Raw genomic sequence first — 25374 nt, forward strand, 5'->3', positions numbered from 1 at the left:
CTTTGGGCTCAAGTTGCACAGTGGTTCAACCTGTCTACAAACTGGTGAGCAGTTTATAAACAAAGTGTCACAATCTGGTGTTCTCCATAAGAGCAAACAAAGTAAGCTGCTCAAGCCTACAAAACAAAATTGCTGAAATTTCTAACAGCCATTTCAGAAAAACAAAACAGAACAGCGACCGTTGAGTTTTGCAGCTCTGTGTTTATATGGCATTCATGGAGTTAATGCCTCTCCCAAAAGGGGCCCACAGTTGTTGTTAGGTCAACCCCTGTAAAGCTTCAAAGGCTTTGTATCCCCTCAGCCTGACCTACTCAGTGATCTGCACACTGTTTTCATTTAGTTGCACCGAGTCCAAAACTAAAGCCTGAAAACCACAATGATCTCTTCTCTCTTTTTTTTTTTTTTTCCATAGCTCTGGAAAAATGACTAAAATCCAAAGAAGTTGAAAATAGTAAGTTACTGGGAAAACAAATCAAGGGTAAATCAATTAGCTAATAAAGCTTACACACACAGGTCATGGCTTTATACAAGAACTAAAGTTGTAATACCACCTTAAATATATCAGAACAATCACTTCGACAGTCTAAGAAACTAGAGTCTCTTAATATTATATGCGATTGCTGTTCAGAGTCATCAGTGCCAATATTTTATTTCAATGTTTGCAGTTCTGCTTTCTATATAGATCAAAAAAATTACAAAAAATGAGGTATCAGTTCTATTTTGTTAAATTTTTACATCTAGACCTCGTGATCCCTAATTTACTATTTCTATTTCCAATATTACATAGTCTTTACCCCACAAAAAGATTATTAAAGCAGAAACCACAAAACTAATCATTTCTCTCCATATTTAAAACAAAAGTTTTGTCATGATCATCACTGTGACAAGCTGGAATTATAAGCTGGTATATGTTTCAAGTGTATTTAAACAGCATAAATTATTATTTGACAGGATAGAGCAATGGAAAGTAAATATTTGTTTGGGAATTAAAAGATTCTTCTGTGGTAAAGTTTTGCAGTTTTAAAGGGAAGAGTGATCTTGGCTGAAACTGTCTCTACGTAAGTAATTTCTGAATGCCACCAATTTTGGGAACTGTATGGATCATATGGCAAAATCCCAACCCCTAGTATTAGAAACTTTGGTGACATACACTCCTACAGGATATATGCTAATTCTTTTTATCTTTTGTTTTTAATAATGATTTAAATAAGGTCTCTATAATTCAAATGAAAATATATTTTAATTGTACTATAAAAAGTTTTCAAAATATGCCTGCAAAATTAAAGCTGAGTGAACTGAAGTGAATCAAAAATTCTGAAGTGAGATGAACTTTTACCAAAGCGTGGGTCAAGCCTTGGGTCTAGCCAAGATGTGGTCTTGTTCTTATGGTTTATGTAGTAAATTTCTCCATCCTGGGTCATAGCTTGTTCCCATCCATCGGGGAGTGGGCCTGCAATATAGAAGGAAGGAGTTGATGGCGGGCTCTTGTTTGCTCCAGCTGAAATTGATCTAAAAAAAATTCCAACATTTTACATATATAACAGTACATGAAACAAAAGAGTTTCAAGCTCATGTCTAACATTTCTGGGATAAGGGCAAAGAAGTGGCGGGTGGGAAATCAAAGAACAGAAAGCACTTCTATCATTTTGATTTAGGATTTGGAGTTTAATTTTATAACTTGTTTGCATCCTTTCATATGCTTTTGACACTTGCTTTTGCTATAGCACTATAGTACAAAACCAGCAATAAGTCAAGCCTGCCAGAATGAAACCAGCATGAGCACCAGGAAAAAGAGTAAGCATAGAGATATTCTACCTTTCACAGGAAAGCTCATCTAATGATTAAGGCCCAGCAGCAGCAGCAAGTAACACCAACAAGATCCTGAAATATTCCTCTCTTTCATAAACAATTAAAGTGACAAAACTTCTTTTCCCTTTAACTCATGCCATAACCTTCTGTGAGAGCATTAAGGCTTAAGCAAGCAAAAACACAAACCTGAAGAACAAAAAGCAAACAAGCAATGAAAAAGTGAAGGCAAGGAAACACCAGGAGCAGACATAGAGACACAGTGCTACAAACAGCAGTGTTACGCCTCTACGAGCGGGAAGGCACAGGCAGGGAAACCTACGCTTGGGAAATGGTAAAAGGGAGGTAGGCGATGGTGTTCTGGAGTCCAGAGCTAATGGCTGAACAAAGAGTCTTTCAAGAAAAACACCTATACAGTTCATTGATTATACAGTTCATACGCCACTCATTCCCATCTCTATATGATCATGTACACTCATCTGTATTTTGCTTAGACTTAAAACTATTCTTAAAGTTATATTCACCACATCTTATCTGGCATGTGCTTTACAAATACATGTTTTTGAATTCGTATACTCACACAGATATGGACTTTTTAAAGTACCTCACTTGGATACAGAAAGATGTTGCCTGTATTTCTTTAGATTTAAGTACTTTCCTAAGATGATATAAGAAAAGATCCACTACAAATGTTAAGAATTTAAAAGAAATTAGCACAAGACCTGCTGCCAGAAGTCATCATATTTCAACCTCTCCTTCCACTCTTCCTTAGTGTAATATAGTGATACACTAGCAAAAGCCATCTGGCTGTTAGACTTGGACTAACAGACCATCCTGTATAACGTAAGATACATTAAGTGTGCACAAACATCATAATTTCACGCGAGATTCAGATATACACACAAAAATGTGTGCATATCCGATAAATGCCTGAAGTACCTACTATATCCATGTTCAAAGTACATTAGCTCTTTGCCTGTCATTTTGTCCTGAAGTCATGCTCCTGTTGAAGAATTCATTGTCTAAAGCTGAGGTGGAGGGGGGAAGGACAGATTTGTTTGCTTAATCTCCAAAGATGTTCTTGGAGAAACGTCAAAAAGAGTAAAATAATCATTCAGCTGCATTCCAGTAATATCCCAAGGCATAACCAGGACAAGAATTTCTTACTGTGGTCTTTGAAGATTCCCTGCAAACTACATTTTTAATTTAAACTCTTTCATTTTGGCTCAGAATACTATGCCTTTCCCTAGCAACGTCACTACTACACCATTAGAGCTACAGGTTTTTGAGTGAGGAAAAACGGTGATTTAACCATTGGACATTTCCTTCCCACCCTTAATGCTCACAAGCTTTAAAGGCTGTGTATAAGTAACAAAAGTACCTCAGCTTTTAATCGGAGGCTAGTGAACAGAACAGGCAAGAAAGAGTGACAACACTGCAAAACATTCATAAATCCAAACATATTCACAGTATAACAGGACTTTGATGCAGAATTGAAAGCTCAAGTGCAAAGAACCCTGTACTTTGTTACCATACCCTAAGACTAGCCAGCTAATCAGTGAGATGCTTTTTTATAAAACTGGGGCACAGGAGCACAGTGACATGCCCCACATCATCCAAGTGGCGTAGAAGCCAATGAAGAACCAAAAATGTTCCTTGACTGCTAAGCCAACACCCTAGCCATGTGGGCAGACCTTCTCACTAGCATTCTCCTCAGAGTCCTTCTAAGCCACACATCCCTCGGAGACGAAACTCAGCAAGAAATTATCTTTTGAACTACAAAGCCAAAAAACACGGCTGGCTCCAGAAAAGACAAAACTAGCCTTGGGGTGTTGGTCCTGCTGAACACCGAGTAAAGTGTATACTGGTCCAGCATGTTCCTTTGTAGTAAATAAGAACAAAATGGCTTTGAAGCAGGATGCCAGGAGCTGATCAGTCCACCTACCTGGTGGAAGAATACTGCTTATTAGATTCAGTAATCTGATGAGTACTAGCTTACTAGAAAGAAACCTGGGCAAGGTTCTCTTTCTAAATAAAATGCACAGTTGTGGACAGGACAGAAAAGGTCTGTCTGCTCACCTGGCGGTCACAGTAGCAAGTCTTCCTTGCTAAGTGCCATCAACGGCTGCAGAAACAGAACTTTTCTCTCTAGAAACTTTTGGCATTAATTGTGATGTTGCTTTCTTCCCTGGCCAGTAAACTGCTCTTGTGTTTCTGCTGTCACCCCTACATGTTGAAATGTTAGTTAAAAAATTGATTAGTACTGCTTTCTGTAGTTCCTGTTTGGTTTTGTGAGCAGTTATGAAACCAGAAGCCTGTCAAGTCTGATTTTGTAACTGTCTGACAAACTCTGTATTAGAGGCAAGTAACGGAGGGAAAATGGAAAACCATGGTGAAGAATAGCAGACACATTCACTCAGAGAATCTACGAAAATTCCTGTGCAATTACATGTCCATTTTCCCCCAAAGGCTCAACAGGAACAGAATTCCCAGTATTAGCTTATGTTTTTAAGTGACCTAACTTATATAAGCTCTACATTGCTGCTCTTCAGACCCTCTCACCAAAATTTCTAGTTACTGTAGCCCTCATTGTACAAAACCAGCCCTGCTGGGTCTACTCAAAAGTCCATTTAGCCCAGGCACCTAGCCTGGGGTGACGGACAGATCTTATTGCTCAAAGCAGCCCGTTTTGTCACTGTCAGACTCTATAAACTTTTAAATGAAGCACTGAATACACAGAGACCCAAAAAGTATAGTGCTACAAATAGTCAGCTTGGCCTCCCAACTACCTGAGGTGATTTCTTGAGCCAGATTCTGTCTATTTACTAGGTGCCAAAGGATGTCTCTTTCAAGTGCTTTTCCAGTCTCCCCTTGAACCTTTGTACACGTTTAGCACCAACAACATCCCTGTGGCACGGTCTCCTACCAGTTCTGTTCAATGCCTCCTAGGTCAATTGAATATAATCACAACCATAAGCTTACAATTCTATGAAATTATTTGCACAGGGAGACACAATCCTTCTAGGGAACTCACCATTTACTGTGGTACTTTTAAAGACAACGTTATCCAAAAATTAGACTCCAATTTCCAAATGTAAGCCATCCTTACAGAACTACTGATAAGGCATACCTCTGTAACTAAATATTTATATAATGCTGTAACTTAACATAAATACATGTAATTTTAAAAGTCTGTATGCTTGTCTCTGGTGCATGTCTCCATTTTTTCTGAGTTTTTACTTTCTCAGTACACCATTTTTGCCATGAAATGCAGAGTCTTGAACACAAAGCAAAGCTCACTGCTGGCAGTTACAAAGTAACAAGAGCAAAAATGTAGTATAGATTGAAGGTATGCTAGGATACAAAGTAAATCTTGCAAGTCCCTATAGTTTCTGATACATAATTGTAATATAAATGTACATGAAGCTGGAAGTTATCACAAGGTTAATGAGTATTAGCAGGCATCTGCATCTAGATATTAAAAGAATATGAACGGACAACCCAGGAACTGGAACACCTATGTTCAACAGCAGGAATCACCTTTACCTAATAGAAAAACACTGATCTCTAAGAAAATCTTTCTCTGTGAAAGGTGAAATTTTTCCCCTCTGGCACTGTGATTCCAAAACCTTTTAAAATTATATACAGCCTACAAAATTTACCTAAAGTTTTGCTGAATCAGTAAAACTTACAAAAAACACTATTAAAAAGGGGGCATTTTTTGCAGATGATGAAAGAAATGAACATTACTGTCATGCTGAACATAAAATTTTGGGACAACAATGCAGACGCTTAGAAACTTGAGTTTCACAAATAATCGTATTTGGTGTTGACTGTACAAAAAGCAGAATTTGTAGTATGACTGGTTACATAGAAGAGAAATCCGCAACTGAAGTGAGCAAGAATCTAAGAGAAGAGCTACACAACTTGTCTTAGTTATTGGCATATTCCTCCTTACCCTCCTGCCCCCCAAGGGGGAAAAAAGCCCTCAAGAGTTATGAATTCCAGTGTCCATTTTCCTACCAAGCTTTAACATGGCACTACAGCCTTCCCCTGAGAGGCAACGGAATGACACTAGTTCTACAAATTTCACTGGGAAAGCCAATTCAAAACTGCAGTGTAAGAGGGAAGACAAAAAGAGGACAAAGATGGGTAATCTACTCCAAAGCTAATTATCTGATGTCTATGCGCAAGCAGAAGAGGCTAAAGTAAGCAGTGCTGTCAAGCATGATTCAGGAAATAAAAGTATCTGAAGAATGGAAGTGCATAAATACAATTACTATCCCATCTCTCTTATATCAACTGTAATTGTATAAGAAACAGGCATTGTTTACTTTCAAATTTGTAACTTTACCTCAGCAAGAAATATACAGGACAGGTTCTTCAGAAGAACAACATACCATTAGGCTTTGGGCAACGTGGTCTAGTGGAGGGTGTCCCTGCCCGCAGCAGGGGGGTTGGAACTAGATGGTCTTTAAGGTCCCTTCCAACCCAAACCATGCTATGATTCTATGATCATTACTACTTTCTTATTTTTATTTTTTTTTTAATCGAGACAGCAGAACATTATTTTTCCTGTAATACCTTTAGGGGAAAAATGGTTAGAAACATATACATAAAAAAATCACAACAGTCAAGACTGATTTTTACATACGTTGCATATTTAGAAGTGACAGGCTTGTTTTCTTTCCATTATTTATGTGAAGATTCAACCCTACTTCACAGAAGATTAGCTTACAAATGCCACCTAGAAGAACACTGCATTTCTCTGCATACATATGGCCCCACCCATTTTAGGTGATTGCATGTAGCAAGCAACGGTCAGCAAGACTGAGATTAAGAAAACATCAAAGAACCAAAACAAGCATGCAGGGGGGAAATCCTTGCTTTTCACATACCGATGCCCTCCTATAAAGGATGTACGCTTACTAACACTCAAAATAGTTCATTCACAAAATCATGCCGGGAACAGATGAAGCTGCTTCAGATGCCTATTAATTTCCTTAAAGAAACACAATTTGCAGCAAGATACCTGGATTCTCATCCAGTCTTAGCTGTCTCAAGAGGTGGGATTTCTTAAGAAAAACAACCAAAAAATCTCAACCTGATGCTAAACTACACCTTCCCCCTACATCTTTCAACTTGCCTTCACCTTTACCATACCTTCTAGTTTTGCTTTCTTCCCATTTCCCCTGAGCTCTACTTATCCTATTTGTCCAGAAAAGACAACAGGTCTTCAACATGCAGACAGCAGCTTTATGTTCTCTCTCTCTCCCTCTTCAGTTTGTTTCCCTGTTCTTAATTCTAGCTAATGGTAGCTTCCAATGGTTTTCAAGACAGCTCCTAAAAATCTCTCTTAGGTTTTACCCCAGTATCTTTGCTCACAAGGTCCTATGGCAGTCTATAATTAAATATACTAAAACTTGGACAGTAACTTCTGATTAAGGGCTACAATTACTGAGTGCTATACACGGATGAACCGCACAGAAAGGAAAACATTCTCCCCATGGCATTTTGAACATTTTTTTACAAGTCAGTGACCTCCAGCTGTCACAATACTTACACTTGGTTTTTCCCAATATCTTTCATGAAAGGCTCTCACAGCACAGGGCATGTTTCATTGCCAGCAATATTTCATAACAGGAAACTTCGGTCTTAAAGGTCTCAACTTTATTTCCCAGTTCTTGAGGATGAATACCCAAATTAGAACATGAAGTAGCCTTATATTTATGACGTTAGCACTCAGATTTAAGTTCCACTGTGCTGAAGTGGTGCATAGTTACTTGATTTTTCCATTTGTCTCATTCTTTACGAGGCCACCAAGGAAGCATAAGTTACATGAACTCAGCAGTAAAAAGTAACAGAACCAGATATAAAAGACTTTAGTAAAAACAAATATCCAGTAATAATTTAAAGTTAGTACATAAAGATTTGTCAAATCAGGTATCAAAACCAGAATCATATTCAATAAATGCAGGTTCAGTATTACTTAATTCAAAACAGACTTCTGTTAAATGCAAGTTAAGAGTAAGCAGGTGCATCCAAAGAGCCAGTTCCAAGTCACACTACCTCAATTGATTTAAGCTTAAAAAAAAGCAACACCACAAACACATAACTCAATATACACAGAAGTTCTGATTTCTTCATGCACTTTATCAAATTCAGAGCACTGGGGGGAAAACTTTACAAGATTTTAATTTTGTATTCAACACAGTATCATCTGTGAAATTACAAATAAATGTTCAATGAATTTGTATTCAAGTAAGTACTTTCTCAAGTCACAAAACAACCCACTTAAATGTCTCAACTCTTCTTTATTGGATGAGCAACAATACCTATTCAGGATCACTTGGTCACACACACCAATTACACGTAAATTCTTGATTTTCTTTTAAAAATAATCCTCGTGTACTGATGGCTAGATTCTCTTTTAGATTTTTACTCTTTACAACTACCAGTTTATTTTTCTGCTAAGGACCCTTCATTTCTTTCTAAGTACATAGAATGAATTCTACGTCACTATCAGTATTTTTTCCTGTTAATTCTTTGTACAAGGTTTGAGGAGTTATCTTAAAACACAGAATTTATGTCAATATTCAAGCAGCAAGCATCCAGTTTTAGCACAAATAAGATAAACCAAAAGGCAAGACAGACCAAGGGAATTGTTTCCTTTCTCTTATTCCCTGTTCTTCAGAAGTGTCCCTACAAAAACATGTCACCTCTTTTGCTTGAGGTTTCCTGGGATATATTTACAGAAAAATTAATCACAGATATTTTCATATCAGAGCGAGACCTTAATTGCTCTGAACCATGACTTCCTGAACTTGAACAGGGCTCTAATTTGTTTCAGGATAATCCAATCTCCTGGCCTAGCCAGCAAAAAGTTTCATTAGCTTTCTCTGTAATACTCAGTCATGAACAGCACAGTTTGGTCACGCCTGTTATCTTTTGGTATTGTCTGCAGCATATGAATTGTGGCATGAAACAAAGCTGTCTAAACGGACAACAAAAAGCAGCACTAGAGAATAACCTTTGTGAAATACAGGAACAGCAGACATACACCAAATACAATCAGAGTGTGAGAAAATAAATAAAACATGACACTCAGCGATGGACAGAAGGTGACAAAGCATAGGGAAGAGCGCAGTGGTCAAACTAGCATGGCACCAAATTTATCTGCTGGCTCTCTGCACTGTCAGGACAAGAGAGCTCTGAAAACATACAGCAGATTCTACAGCAAGAACAAGCACACTTTACTGCTGTCTAGTGACGGACCTCCCAGACTAGCTGAAAAACAATTCTTTATTCTAGGAAGAGAGATCAGATTTTGTCAGCTAAAGCAGTAATCATGATACAGGATTTTAGAAATGATAGGAAAACAGGAGGAAAATCAAAATGTCTCTGCTTCCAAACAAGATTTTCCAGATGTTTGCTTTATTTTTTAGGGAAAACAGAAGGGGAATAAAAAAAAAAAAGAAAAAAAAAAGATGGTCATAACATATGTAGGAAATGTAAATGAATGGGGTATACCAAATCTAATAAGTGAGCAAGGGGAAGCAGAACAACACTGCAGAAGCACAATAGTTTTAATGTAAATTGACACCAATTTAATGGACATTCTGGTCTTCATCAATTTAATGGCATTTCAGTCAGAAGAAATTAGACAAAAATTCTGCTTCTTTAAATGTTTGCATCATTCATTTGAAAAAAAAATAAAAACACAAATCAAAGAACTATTTTCTGTTGACATCATAAATATTATGCAAATTGTCTTACCTCAAGTATCAGCCTCTTGCTTAATCCATCAAGCACCAACAGATTTAAAGTTTAAACACCAGGTAATTAGAGAGACATTTTTGAGATTTGGATTTCCCCCCCGCCCTTCCCTCCCCCCCCCCCCAATTAAAATAGTTAGTGAGATCTTCATTTGTATGATCTTTTTCATAAATACAATTTTTGCTTACCCGATGCTGAGTTCATTATGTTCTGCTGCACGGAAGGACTGGTGGGGGCTGTAACATTCATCTGGGAAAGCATGGCCTTCCTAGGATCTTGCCATGTCGTTGTTTGATCAATGTGACTAGGACAAAAGAATGGGGGAGTTAGGACAATCATGCATTCACAACAATGACCTGCTAGCACAGAAAGTTTAACAGCAAAAGGTTGTGCTTGCCAACAACAGCCACATTCAAAACCAAGCAAAAACTGCTTGGATTCTTTCCAAGCATCACCTTATGACAGATTCTCAAATCCTTACTCTCGCCGCCACCACCACTTTCCCAACCAACAGCTGTAGCAGTCAGAGCTAGAGCAATGGTGAGATAAGGCTCAATGTGACTATCATAATCTAGTCTGTTGTACCATAACTAGATGTTGTACCCCTGAAATAAACATTCTCTTCCTTTTCTCGTTGATTAATTACTTGTCATTTTTAAATGTGACTTCAGAGTCTTTCAAACCAAGCCAGTTATGTCTGCAATCTCAAGCACAGTCCAGTAACTTGGCACGATGAGTTCACATTCAGTGCCTAGGGAGTTGTAACGAACTGGCTAGTGAGCAATCAGTGTTCCCAAACTTTCTGTGCGCAAACCACATCCTCAGATTATTTGATGGACTACTCCCCTCACCACTGACAATTGAACAATCTCTTCGTGGTAATTTAAGTAACTAGTCACACTAGAGCAGTGATATCAAAGTGATGTGCCTTTCAGCTTCATGTGAAAAGATAAGCACAGCTGGACTGTTGAGTAACTCAACTAGCCCTCTCCAGAACCAAATTACAAAACTTTGGGAGCTTAGATATATGTGTTTTGAAAAAACTGGGAAGTACCTTCATCACTGTCATTCACAAAAGTATTCAATTCAATGAAAATATAAAAGTGTAATGAATGATTACTTCACCTTTTGAGTTTGTGATTAGCATGTTTTGCTAATGAGTAACAAATGCAGGCATTCATAACAAGCATCAATGTTATCTTGATGCCATTAAGGAACACTGCTCCAAGTAGTACATGTGGACAAAAATAAAACTAATAATACACATTGAGCATTTACAACAAAGCTTGTTATCAATTCATTTAGAACTGGTATCAATTAAAACTCATATTCAAATAGTACCATTATCAATTAGAATCTAAAGCATCATTAACTTGGTACCATTCTTTCCTTACATTAATAATCCTTAAAGTTACTTTTTCTAGATTACATGGAATGTCCATGTTCATTTACTTCAGCAAAACCACAACATTTAAAGCTGCAATATAAATTCTACTGGTGATCTGAGTTCAAAACTAAGTACTCCAACTCTTACCTCTGCGTTGTCCCCATATCTTACACTGTGTGTGTTATCTATCTTGGTGGATCAACATGTATTTGTACTGAACTACCAATCAGACTGTAAGTTTTCCATCTTTTTGTTGGGATTAAATAATAATTGTGCAGCAACCGTTCCCAATTCACAGTTTCTCTTATTTTAAAGCATATTCAAGTTTAAGAGCTGGTACTGTATTATTTTAGACATTCTAAAGGGACAAACCATTCAGATTTGGTCACCTCAACACTAGCATCTTTGCGGACACTGACATCTGACTTTGTCACCCCAGTCTCCACTGACGAGAAAGGAATCTAAATAAGCACTGTTAGGACGGAATTAATTTGATCAATTTAAGGAACGTATTGAAGGTGAACCAGGCCTTTTTTCTCCTTCAATAAGGGAACCTAAGTTAACTAGGTCAAATGCATTGACATTAGAAGAGATGAATACCAAATTTTGTTTATGTATGTGCATGACCACAACATTCAAGAGCTCTGATCATAAATTAAGATCTCATCAGAGGTCAAACTGGATGAACAAAATGGAGTATTATTTTCTCCCTACCGTAAGCAACTGATTGCTATGCCTAGAATCTTACTAACTAAACCTTTGACTCCAATTAATAAAAATGTGCTCCACTGCATTAGTAAATGTTTCTAACATGTTATTTGATGTTCAAAAAATGGTATTTTCCCCCAAAATACTAAATTTTGTAACTAGTTTGTAATTTCAAACAACTGAGAAGGAATAGATAGAAATTCAGAAGATTATTTTGGTGACTACTGCCCCATTTTATGCTTACGTAAAATTATTTATCACATTCTAATCACTGAAGGGACTTTCTGTTATAAGATAGAAGGTATCAGGAAGTGGCTTTTAAAAAAGTTTTAAGATATATATATTTTACCCTCACTAAACATGCACACAAACAATTCCAGGTCAAAGAGTTACAGACACACTGTAGCAGGGCCACAAAATAGGCAGAAATGTTACTTGTACAAAAATATAACAGTAAACAAAGCTCTACTTTGTCTGCTTGTGGCAACTACTGCCAGTTTTCCCTTGTGTACAGGACACCCCCCCACCCCCCACCCCCCATTGCTACAGCATTAATTAAAATGGTGTCCCTGCCATGTCGGTTTCCATGACCTGCTCATTTAATACAGGTACTATTAAGCACACAGCATTTTTGGTTGCATACGTTTTCCAATATTCAGCTCCACTGAGAAACACGCCACATGCAGCAAGACTTCTTTATTTCCTTTTTAGCCTATTTATTTATAAATCAGGGCACAACACAGTAAAGGCTGCCCTATATATACTGGACTACACATAAACCTTCATACCAGAGAACATTTTTTCACTTTTCTGCCGGTCAATTTTGCAAAGCAATCAAAGCAGGTAAAGATAATACAGATGTAAAAACACTGTATAGTAATGCTTCACAGACTATGTGTTTAAATTACAGTACCAGCATGTGCTACCCCTCCCCTCTAGTTCTGATTTGTTATATTTGCTCAACTCAGTTCTGGGAACAGTGGAAACTGGGAAAACAGCACTGCACCCATGACTACACATTTGTTTATTTCCATTTAACTCCTATAAAAATCCATGTATTACTATGAACTCATAAAATGTCTACCTAAGGCACATATTTTACAGCCTTTGTTTTTATACACTATTTGAGTGTAGAGCAAGAAACAGAAGGAAAAAAGTTGTCTCACTGCATTACATAACCATTTCTGCAGGTAGCTTTGTAGGAACACACTGAAACAGCTTTCCCAAACATATCTGAATACAGCATAGATAAACTGACTATGGAAGAAGTAATTCTAAAAGTACCTCCAGTTTTGAGCACAGCATTACCCATTCCTCAAGCCTGCTTAAGCATACCATGCAAAGTATAGTTAATGCTCATACAGAGTTGTTCACATGGGTACCTCTTTTAGGCAGAAGCAGCTTCCAATCCTTTCCCTAAATGAGTATCACTTGAGAACAGTCGCACGTTCCTTACTCTACCAACTAAACTCCAACCAGTAGTCTTCTTAGAGCAAAGAGTCATAGAAGAAAAGTCTCAAAGTAAGCAAACTGATTACATTAAAATAATATTAATCATAAGGTTGGTTCAATAAGGCAAACTCTTTGTGCCCTCCCACTCAGCTCTGTGCACATCACAATGGATCAGTTCTTCTCCACAACTTTCCAATCACGCTCATCAACTTATGGAGTACAAAGCACAGAAACCCCCACTTATACAGATGAAATGTTTAAATAAGTCCTTGTACTACAGGAAGGAATATAGGTTTTCTATTTGTTCAGTATCTGCAGCACATGCACCAGGGTAACCTCCTATAATCACCATGTATTTCTCATTATCAACTGAAGTATGGAAACAGGAAATTTTCCACAGGTAAAGAACACAGAATGATAGAATAGTTTGGGTTGGAAGGGATCTTTAAAGGTCATCTAGATCCAACCCCTCTGCACTGAGCAGGGACACCTTCCACGAGACGAGGTTGCTCAGTGCCCCATCCAGCCTGGCCTTGAACACCTCCAGGGATGGGGCCTCCACAACCTCTCTGGGCAACCTGTTCCAGGGTTAAAGATCTTTCCCTCTGTTTCAAATAGCAGCACAGAAAAGGTCCAAAATGGACCTAAGAACTCTAACACCAATACTACATTATCTTTCCATGCACTAAACAGATTTTTTCATAGTTGCTGCTTTACATGACAACTGCCCCAATCCTTACATTCAATATCTTCTATTTTACATGACCTGACCCATATTTTGATAAAGCATAACTGTCAACCTCAAAAATTTTTAAAAAATATTAGCAAACTATATCAAGTCAATGAAACCCATTAATCGGCTGTTACATTTAGCACAGTATTATCAAATTAAACTTAAATTCTAATTCTACCTACTCACAAACTACAATCACAGCTCTGCACTGTGCACACAGAACAAAATGAGTAAATAGTCTTGGAATTAAAATCAACATCTCTAGGACAATCAGTAAGACATTTTACTTCACAGAATAAATTCCCAAATCCAACATCTAGCTATCTGACACTTATCTATTATTGTTCATTTACGTCTAGGTGAAGCACATCCTTGTTAAATCCAACAAATGTTGTAGAAACTAAGGAAATCAACTTAGATTGTACCATAAATGTAGGTCTGTGGTAACAGGCCTTCAAAAAACAAAGCTAAACCACCCAGAACACCCTAAATATTTGTTAGCAAACATGTAAATTCTGGTATCAAGAAGAGGGTCTGTTCCAAGCCACACCACTCCCTACTCTCCACCAAAAAACACTTTCAAAGTGCTATGCTTTATGAAGAGAATCAAGCTCCCCAGCCATCCCCAAGTTTTACAGTCACACACAAATTATTTACATATTGACAAGAACAACTTTAAAGAAAAGAACAATGTTCTCATTTTACGCACGCAAAGACCATTTCTGCAGTTACTAAGAATTGGAGTTTCTAATTGAAAGAAATCTTTACTGGCATTAAACACTATCACATGCCTGAAGATTTGTCAAATACAATTTCTAACCTAATTTTTAAAGAGTTGGTGGTTTGGGGTTGTTTTTTTTGGTTGAGTTTGGGTTTTTTGGTTTTTGTTGGTTTGGGTTTTTTTGCAGAGGGTGAGTGGTGGTGGTGTTTGTTTGTTTGTTAGTTCTTTTAAAGTACAAGGGAAAGAAGCAGGGGATCCAGAGATCAAAATGATCATATTTGTTACTTTTTTATTTAAAAAATAACCTTTAGATGCTAATAGACTACTAAAATAAAACCTTTCTTAAAACTAGAGAACTGATCTGCCTTTGCACAAGGTGTGACACACCTTCACATTTGTAGTCCAGTTACTGCACTGAAAAGTCGTGAGCTGTATTATTGAAAGCCAAGTCAGAAAGGAACACACAAAGGACACGCAAAAAATTACTTAAATCCTTCAAGAAAGGCTTATCTAAGAGGTCTTCAGTTTTGACATTATGTAGTATTTATGGCAACTACAGAGTCCGTATTAGTAGGTACGCTTTTCAAGAATAACAGAATTCTCAGTCATCACAAAACCATGATTCTTACTTACTCTTTTTTGCCATGATTAGCATAAAGTCATCTTATATAGGGTGCACATCTGCTATGTCATTTGTAGTGAGAACTTTCCTTTCACAAAAAAGATCTTCTCAGAAGAAATAAGATATTAACATAAGCAGGTCAGAAATTGCCAATTATTTTACTAAAATGTGTAATAGAAACATGCCATTAGGAAGAAAAGCAAAAGACAGTGAACAGAGATTTTAATCTTGTGTACTAGATGAACATACTATATGAAATTTCTGTAACAGCAAACAAATGCAGAATTCTGATCTGCACAGAAAAGAAGTTCTGGTTTTCAGATTTTTGGGGCTATTTTAGGAATTCACTGGAAATCCTATTTTATTAAAAGCAAAACACACACAACACTGACTGTATCATGACAGACCTATAAAAACTGTTGACTTGGCATTACGTAGTTTTTGTATTGGGGATGGATAGCAAAGTCTCGGTGTAGCATAAGCAAGTGCACAAATGAAGCTAAACCTAATTATTTTCTAAACTTGATGTGAAATGCCAACTTTTCATTATATCCCAAACATGAACTGCTCCATTGACAAGCATGTCACTTATGGTTCTGCTTTAGCTTAAATGATTGAGCTACACATTCTATTCTTTCATATTTTTTCCTTTGTCTTCCTAACCAGCTGGTTTCCTCAATCCACATAATCCATAACTTTCTGGAAGGTTTTCCCTTTTTATTTCTTTAATCCTTCTTTTAATGTAAGAACTTTAAAGATTAGATGAATCATGACCACAGTAAGTTTCTCCTCATAAATGCCATTACTGAATTATTTTAGAGCTATCATCAGTATATTTTAGTACATCAGAACTTGATATACATACTAGAAAGTTAGTTCTGCTGGTGGCTCTAGGAGAAACAGTATTTCTGCTCTTGAAACTACCATAAACTGTCTCAAAAAAAAAAAAAATCAACTTCAAGCTAACCCCTTTGCCAAACCTTACACAAACTTGTCCTGTGCACAGGCAGTGTAGGCTACTTGCAAGTTACTGACCTACCTATCAGTATAGCAGGCAGAGAAACCAGAATATCTGCTTCTGCAGAGGCCTAACCTCTACAGGAAGATCACAGGTCTGATCGTAGGGCAGCTGTGAAAGTGACAGTATCTACTAATTCAAGAACAGTGCTAGATGCAAACTCCTAAGAACGGCAGCAGTAGCTAGAAGGCCACTATCAGTTTGACATGGCAGATAGGCTAGAGGACCTCACCGGTGAATTTTCCATAGTTCAGTTTAGAAATGGGATGAACAAATAAGTTTAGAGTAGAAACAGCCTTGGCATGAACTGCTCTGATTATCCCTCTCAACAACTGGAGTGTAGCATGCAGAGATTTCTGGGTTATGGCTGATGATGCTCTTAGGATATTATACACAATGGAGTTGATTCAGCTTTGCCTGAGGGTAGGAGCTGTGACATTCTTTGTACACTCTTTTTCTACCCTATTAAGGGGATTTCAAGAATTGGAAAAAATTAAAACATGAAACTAAGTTTTCAGCTATATTGGCCATTTTTAATTGGGTATTGTTGACTTAAAAGTGAAGTACATTTCTTTGAAAATGGTGTAACAAAGTTCTAGATTTATACCTTAAGTAGTATTAATACATTGTTTGAGATGACACAAATTTCAACTCCAAGGAGCAACAGTAAAGAGAAAAGCCTGAAGGGGAAATGAGACAGCTCTGTTAGCAATTATCTCTACCCCCAAATTCAGTCCTCCATAAACACTTCCCTAAAGTTGCACCACTATTAGACATGGAGACACACTTAAAGTGGCCCGAGATCCTTTAAGGACTTTCCAATTGTCTTTGTGACTAACATATCCAACAAAAGGAAAGGCTGTTGGTCACCCAGCAATGAAAATCTCATCTGCTGAGAGATTATATTCCACCCATTGCTTGGGAAAGCACTGTTTTTCCACTTCTCCTCTCTATATTAACTTGCAATATTTCCTTAGGTCTCAGGATTATTACAGCCTAATATATATAAAAGCACACAGCAGTAAAGTTTATAAATTCTTAATCTGACCATTTCCCAAAAATGCCAGAAAAAAACCCTAAAGTTTGTCTCTTAAGGACAGTAATGTCTCCAGCCATGGCCTAATTGCCTCAAAGAAACAGAAACACAGATAAAAGCTTCTGAATATTGCTGCAATACATAATATGGCTGTATTTTTGAATTTTCCATATTCTTTCTTCTGCTTGACAGGTCTTTATGCATTAAGTAAACAAAGCTTGTGTTGGACTACTCCTTCTATGCTACTGATGATGTCCTCACCAAATGACACCACAGGCATACGATGATAGAGAGCACACTGGTGGCATGACAATCTGCAGGTCTATCCTACTTTCAGCTTGCAAAAGCTTTAAATCAACATGCAACATTCAGTGTGCAATCATGTGTTGTGCCGCAGCCGTGATTTCATTAACTTTGAGAAAGAACACAAGCAAAATGTATGAGAATGGTGGGCACGAACATTGACCAGGTGGGAAGAGAGCCTGCCAGAGCTCTAGCCCCTTAATCAAAGTATGAAATAGAACCATATACACTATCCTACATAATTACAGTCTTGGGCAGCAGAAATTCATTCACCAAATTAACAGTTTAAATCTGAACTAGAACAAAGTAGTAAAGGGAACTTAAATGCCTTCAACGTCTCTAACAAAAGTCTAATTGGTGCAGAAATAGATTTTGCACACAGTCAGTAAGAGTCAGGCAAGTTCTACTACAAATCTCTCTGAAATTTATTCCTGATGCAGTTGCAGCTTGGAAGATGCTAGGAGCTACCAGAAATTCCTGAAAACATGGCCCACGAAGCTGTGGACACTGATACACAGAGTAGAGGTTTTTACAGATACACAAAATACAGTATTTAAGGTACTCAAAAGCAGCCCTCATTAGCATGGGCCTGTATGCAGACAGTGCACAATACATACACCAAGGATTTAATACTAAGTTTACTGTTCTGATTATACACATCTTGCTGTTTTGGAGTTGCAGAATAGCACTAACCTTCTTAAGAAAGCACTCACAGAAAGGTCCTCCTTTCAGAGCATATAATGCTAAAATGGACAGTGGGCAGCAGGCAGTCTGATCATACATGCATGACTAACAGAAGAGATGAAGGCATGATATGATGTTCAAAGGTTTGCCAAGGTAGCACCACTTTTATTATAATGCACTGTTGAAACAACTGCCATTCGTGAAAGCAGAAATTGAAGTAATAACATGCTTATTTTTGCATTTATTATTCCTTTTCCTCATGTTCTTCTTCCCACCCTGCACTCAAGGACCTCATCTAGAAAAAAAAGGGCTAGTATCACAATGCTTAGAAGTATTTTAAACTGAGTCTCAAAAATATGATTCTTGGATTCCTCTGTGGATTTCCCAAAATAAAGTAAGATTATTTTCCGAGTTTCAGAAAAAAAAAGGAGTATGAAGGCATTTTCATTCCCAGGGCTCTTTCCATTACTTTGAAAACTATAAGAAACAGCAGTATTACAGAGACTAAAAAGAAAAGTCCTTGCTCGTACAGTCCTTGTATCAGTTCAATCCTTTCCCAAACTCCATAAATGACTAAATGCAGTGTGATCACATTCTGTATCAACAGATTTACTTAATTTTAAACTTGCCCTCTTGGTTCCACAGCAGAAAAAGAGGCTCTATTTAAAGAAACCTTAGGGGGCAGGGTGGAGAGAAGGGGGGGTGGTGTAAGAAATTTGCTTCCTGTGGCTAAGTCACTCAGCATACTCAGAATTCATTGTTCTTCCTCTCCTTAATGTTAAATGAAAGAGATAAAGATACATCACCAAGGAGGGCAAATCTAAAGGAAGAACCATCTCCACTGCTATTTCAAGTGAAATTATTGGATTAATTTTACAGATACCCTCCTACGCCCCTGCTTAGCAAAAACAGAGACCTCGAGATGCAACTATATTCTGTCTTCTGTCACACTAAAGACAAGGTTACACAAACACTAGCTTCAAATTATCAAGGGAAGAGCAGATGATTTTCAGAAGTGATGGGCCATAGAATTCTTTATCACTTTCTTGTCCTTTTATCTCTCAGATTCTATCTCATTTCTCTCTCCCCAGTTAGCTCTTAAAAGCAGACAAAGAAAGCAAGAGGGAAATCAAATGCCTCTTTGCATGATCAGGAGCCAGGCAATTTTACACCCCTTTCTATATACCCTATTTTTGGTTGCCTGAAGGTTTTCAAGTCAAAGAGGCTTGCCTAAGCATGCTGCAATAAAAGCTGCTATAGCCAGCTGCCTTAGTATGTAAAGGGGGTTCCTAGCAATCCTGTTGAATAACCCTGAGGCTAACCACCACCAAGGAAAACAAAATATTAAGATAAAAAGATTCTTTAGGTTGTTTCCTTATTGCTCTAAGTAGGAAGTCTCAGAGGGCAGTTCAAACTGGTTGCTTGAGTATTCAGACAATGATCACTCCCAGATGGCCTTGACAGGATGAGCTGACTCTTAAGAAACCATTAGGTAGGACCTACTGGAAATGAATGCATAGCTTTCTGCTACAAAGAATAAGTGAATCCGCTTGCCATTAAATTCATTAATATTGACAATAATTTTAAATGTATGCTTCAGAACTGACACTTCACACCTTAAATTGATCAGCTGTTTAGATGTTCTCACTTTTAGTTACACAAACAGTGTTATGGACTATCTTTTCCCTCATTTGAGACTGCAGCTAACAAAAAAAACCCCACCAACCCAAAAAGCCACCACAAAACAAAAAATCCCCAACTCCTCTATTTCTTTTCTTTATACACACATGTTTTTAAGTTTTTTTTCCCTTTTTTCACTTCCACTTCCTGTATTATAGTTTCATCCCTTTTTTGACTCCTCCTTATGACTGTGTCTCAGGTAGAGCTTTTTACTTTTACAGTTCAGACAAACACAACGTGCTGCTGAGGATGGATGCAGTTACTCACGTCCCTGAAGATTTTGCAGATTGCCATGTAAAACAAAGACAAAAATCTTCCAACTGCAAGTTGCTGCCTGAGTCAGTACTTTGTGCTACCTGCTCAGCTAACTCTAGGCAATCTTGCATATTCTGTTTTTTGCCAGCAAATTATTCTTTTTCATCCTCCACACTTCAGCGCCCCGGAGACAGATTTCCCAAGTTGCAACGCACCAGAAGCAATAGATTTCTTGGCACCCAGATACAACACATTGTCTAAAGGCTATGCTTTGAAAAGTTATTTTTATTTATCCATTTAACATAGGGTGACATGGACAATACAGAGCAAAAGCATAAAAAGAGATTAAGCTACTTATTATATATCATAAATGATATATTCTAGCTATTGTAATTAAATGTATAGTATACTTAAATATAATAACTATATTTATTTTTAAAAGTGACCTAAAAAAGTTTTCAACCTGAGGATTTTCAAGTTCTAGGTTCTACATTACCCTTCACCAGTCACAAAAAAAAAAAGTTTAAAGAGCATCAGCTTAAAAAGTATTTCAGAAGCCCATTGTTAAATCAATGATGAAAAGTAAAACTAATTTTGAACTCAAATTTCATTGCAAGTTTCAGAAGTTATCAAATGGAAATTTTCATACTATTTTGTTTTATTATTAAGAATTTGGGGAAGTAACAGAGAAAGTTTGACAGTGAAATCATCAGCAGCAAACAATCTACCTTCTTTCTAGGAAAAAAAAAAGACATATATTATTTAAAAGAGGACTTAGGTTTTAATTTATTCCATTAAATCAACATAATAAATACTAATACCTCAGCTTTTATGTATTTGATTTGTAGTAATTTGATTTGCTTTCTGAGTATCTTTTGGTACAGAGGGAATTAAGAATAGTGATTATAAAGAGTGTTAAGCACAGGACTTTATTTAAAAGCACATAAATTACTAACAGTTCTTAAAGTACAAATTTCATTTAAAGATACGCAACAGTTTAGTCTTTGCCAAAATTAGCAACTACCATGTTTTATCAATAAACATAGTGAAGTACTTAGAAACTGCTCAAACCTACCCTTAGATGCAAAACAGATCACAAAATAAAAATCACAGATCTCCATCCTTCACTAAATTTCAGTTGGAGATTTATAATAAGAGTTGAAGTTCCCAATAAATCCTAAATAACTTCAAATTATCACCTTTACTTAGTATAAGTTAATTCCAAATTTAAAATCCCTGCAGTCTTTATCTACGACTTATCAAAATCAGCATTCAGCTGTGGGGCAGGGTGGGGGGGCAGTGCTGCTGTAGTGGGAGAAGAGGGAAAAACATTGTATTTACTTATTATATTTTTAAAAAAAAAAAACATGTACTCCTATGTCTAGCATTTAAAAATCATGTTCACTACTAACAGGCCTCTCTGACACGATAAAGATATGAATGTATCCTACCCATAAAAGAGATCAGAATACAGGTCACACCAGAATTTAGTTGTATATCTTTTTTAATGGCTTAGAACACCATTGTAATCAAACTCTCCTTCCAGCATAGTCCCTCCCCACTTTCTAATAGACCAGCTTAGAGACTTCCCCAACTTGCTTGAACCGTACGGGGTTTATTTTCCTTTTAGGAAGTGAGGCCAGCTCTTAACATAAGTACTCCCTTATAGCGTTTGTTGACCATTAGTCAGCACTTCCCTATGACCCATCCCTTTCCTCCGCTCCCTTTCAGTTCCAAATGCCGCCATTATCAGCTTCCAGCTTTTCCTTTTTTGTTTGCAAAATTCACAAACTGTTTTAGAAACTCCCTTGATGGTGAAGAAGCTTTTTCAATCAGTATTAAGTCACTTTGAACTCTTGGACAAACTGAGCTCCTTTAATCTCTTCTATAAGACCGGCTTTCTATAGCCAAAGTCTTCATTCCACCATCCCACAGGCCTACTTTTGCCCACCAACCAGGTGGCCAAAATTGTTTTAAACCCTTTAATTCAAACACAATTGTAAGCCCAGGGTCTGAAGGTTGTTTAGGCTTTTTCTATTTGCTTGGGTTTGGTTCATTCAGTAGGTAGCATATAAAATTCCATAGCCAAAATGTATTTGTTCCATAACCTGTGTTTGGAAGATATACTGCTATTAATCTCAGAAGTGCCAATAAGTACACAGTTGAGTAATAGGACACAACTCTTCTGAATTTTAAGTAGTAAATTACAGAAGAGAGTTAACAGAACAATATTCATCCCAATTCCACGTCAACTTCTGACAATGCCAATCTTTCTACAGACTATGCAATATACACCTGTCAGGACAAGCTGTCTGAACTGCAAATGAACGCATGGTTACAACATGGCTCTGTCACAGAGACTCGCTGCCACTGCAAGTTTCAGAATATATCCACTCTTGCCCTTTAAACTCAGTAAACTAGATTGCAATCTTCAGATCAGAAGGAGGTGTAAATCAATACCTGCAGGCAAAAAAAGGAGGATATATCGAGAAGAGAATAAAATGTCCGATTTCTTTTTTGAGTAATATCCCTTCATGGTCATCCACAATTAGCCTGCTAAAGCCTAACACTGAGCTAATATAATCCTTTTTGTCTGCCGTTCACCAACAATTTTCAACATTCTCATAAAATGTCTGATCTGTATGTAGTGATCTGAGTTGACTGCTTCTAGTCACCATGTACTGAAAGCTTTTTAAACAGATGTCATTTTTTCACGTTGATTTTCTATTCAGAATTATGGAAGAAGGAAACAAACTACTCTTTTCTTCAGCTCCCAGGTTCTTATTTTTGAACTGAGAGGCTTGAATAAACCAAAAAAGTAAACACTCACTTGGTTAATGCTTTCTGAGCTGTGGTTTAACACTTTATAGTTCCAGGTACTTACTCAGCAACTTCCTTCCAGAATTTATAACTCAAAGTTCAGTAGCAAACATGTACTGTTTATTGTTATCTTTAAAATTCATTCTGCAATCACTTTATACCACTACACAGGTCACAATTTATAAAAGGTTATGAGATAAAATTTAAAGTAAACTGTACATTAAAAATAAATAAATCTATTTCTAGATACCGTGACTCTAGTTCTACAAATTGGCATACCTTCTAGTCACTCTTCTCCGAAATCTTATTACCCTTTAAACATATTTTCAGAAATCTGTTTCTTCAGAAAATTGTTACAAAATACGTTCAAATGAGAACTGAAGAGGACTGATACGGATTTGACAATATCGTGCTCCTCTCTTCAAGAAACCTACTTGTATTTTCATATATATCAAGAACAACAAAATGTAACAGCACAACAAGGGCAAAGAATACGCTGCAGAAGATGGAAAAAATATCCAGTATGAAACTGAGAAAGTGGACAAAGCCCTAGAGTTTAGTGGCTCTATTTCAGAATCCCTATTTCTTTGTGCTCCATTTCTTCTCATCTCTCACTCGACTACTTATTTTCTGAGCTCTTCAGGATTGCAGTCTTACTTGACTAACTAAATGGACCTTGAGTGCAGCAGTCCTGTAATCAAGCAGTCTATCTGGTAACTCACCTACTCTACTGCAGGGAACAGCTGCTTGGACCGGAAGCATCATCCGAGCAGCCAAATACCACCTTCTGCGCTGCAGCGTGCACAGAGCTGGCCGAAAGCTGCTGCCGCCAACACTGCTTCCACATGAGACAGGAGGAGGAGGGCCTGGAGGCACACTCCTCCCTGCTCACAGAGCAGGCCAGGAACTGCTCTTCCCTGATTTTGTCAGTGCAATGCACAGGGGAGGTAGTAGGCAGACGCTGGATTTGCCCCTTAAATACAATAACTGCAGTGAGACCATATCACACCATCAGTACAGACAAGACAAATGAATCTGCTAAAGGAGTCGCACTTACTTAGATGGAGTACAATTTACTTAGAAATTCATTGGTGATGAGGGACTTCAGGCAAATTATTTCCTGGGTATCTTCATCAGATGCTAAGTAACTTACCTGAAAATCACTGTACATGTTGGAGTAACAGATGGCATGCAGGTGAAAGCTGCTGAAGAACAGTTTGCACAAAAATAAATGATGTCCACGGAAAATTAATTTGCATTCTATCCAGAACTGTGCAAGGATCTAATAAACTGTTTAATTCCTGAAAACTTTTAGCTAAGACAATGAAACTCATTTAAATTTCTGCACTTTAATAAAATTGAAGGGCATTACACTCCAAACCAACACAGATCTCAAAACATGGTTTACCTGGCTCCATAACTGTGGAGCTGATTATTTATTTTCAGTCATGTAAGAAAGAAGAAACTCACTATGAACCACTTCAGCACTGTACTAGTGGAGATTAATTAGGGAGTGGCAGAGGAAAGGATGAAACATCAAGAGAAAATGAACAGTGGAAGTCTAAAAGAAGAAACATGACTTGCAGAGGAATCTGGCAATCTGGTAATATCAACATCTCCTAAGGAGCCCAGCTTCATCAAGAGAAGCTGAAGTAGCCAAGGAAGGAGGTCGAAACCTGCAAGTTTACAAACCACAGGAAGAATTCTTGCTGAGAATGAACGAACTATTGAGTTCCCTGGACAGTAATATATTGGTCTGGGAGATTAAACTGGGAGGCAGACTCTCACTGGAATGGAAGGAAGTAATGAATGAAAACAGTATGAACCCCCTCCTACTCTCAGACAGAGGAAGAATAGAGAGCACTTCAGCTCACATGGAAGAATTAACTCAATTTGTTGAGCAGAAAACTACCACAGAGGAGGAACACAGCTTAGCAGAGACTAGAAACTGTAACAGAAACTAGCAACTGTAACAGAAGGGTACCACTGCATTTGAAGATCAGCAGCTGAAGAACAGTAAAAAGAACATAATGAAGGAGAAGCTAAGAGCTGATATAAATTTTCCCAATACAAAAACATTGTGTTTTTAAATCTGTACAAGTCAAAATAAAACTTTACATACTTGCAAAGCAAAACCACTGTTCCTTCTATTAAGCATCTGAAATGCATTGTAGGCATCAATTGAGAAAAACATCATCAAAAGCTGCAAAGCAGTTAAGTTTTATAGTAAAAAATATATGCCAGCTGCATACAAGAAATGTCCACTTCTCAATGCTAGAACTGTTTTTAGAAGTGTTGTGCAATTCCTTCTTCTCTTTTGAAAATCTTGCCCAAAAAGAAGTTCCCTCACTCTCACATTGCACATTACTAGAT

At 37.3% G+C, this 25374-nt stretch overlaps 1 protein-coding gene across 8 annotated transcripts in view; it reads right to left on the minus strand.

Annotated features, from left to right (window-relative positions):
* The window catches only part of YAP1 (Yes1 associated transcriptional regulator), a 92580-nt gene that overhangs the window by 34054 nt on the left and 33152 nt on the right, over positions 1-25374 (minus strand). For 4 of the 8 annotated variants that reach the window (XM_054831961.1, XM_054831969.1, XM_054831979.1 and 1 more), the window contains exons 3-4: positions 9771-9886; positions 1337-1450 (exon numbers count right to left, since the gene is read on the minus strand). In XM_054831961.1, coding sequence (XP_054687936.1) covers positions 1337-1450; positions 9771-9886 — 230 coding nt within the window. The remainder of the gene's footprint in view (positions 1-1336; positions 1451-9770; positions 9887-25374) is intronic. The other 4 variants (XM_054831996.1, XM_054832004.1, XM_054832013.1 and 1 more) reach the window with 1 other exon arrangement.

The sequence above is a fragment of the Grus americana genome, chromosome 1, assembly GCF_028858705.1.
Source record: "Grus americana isolate bGruAme1 chromosome 1, bGruAme1.mat, whole genome shotgun sequence".
NCBI classification, from domain to species: Eukaryota; Metazoa; Chordata; class Aves; order Gruiformes; family Gruidae; genus Grus; species Grus americana.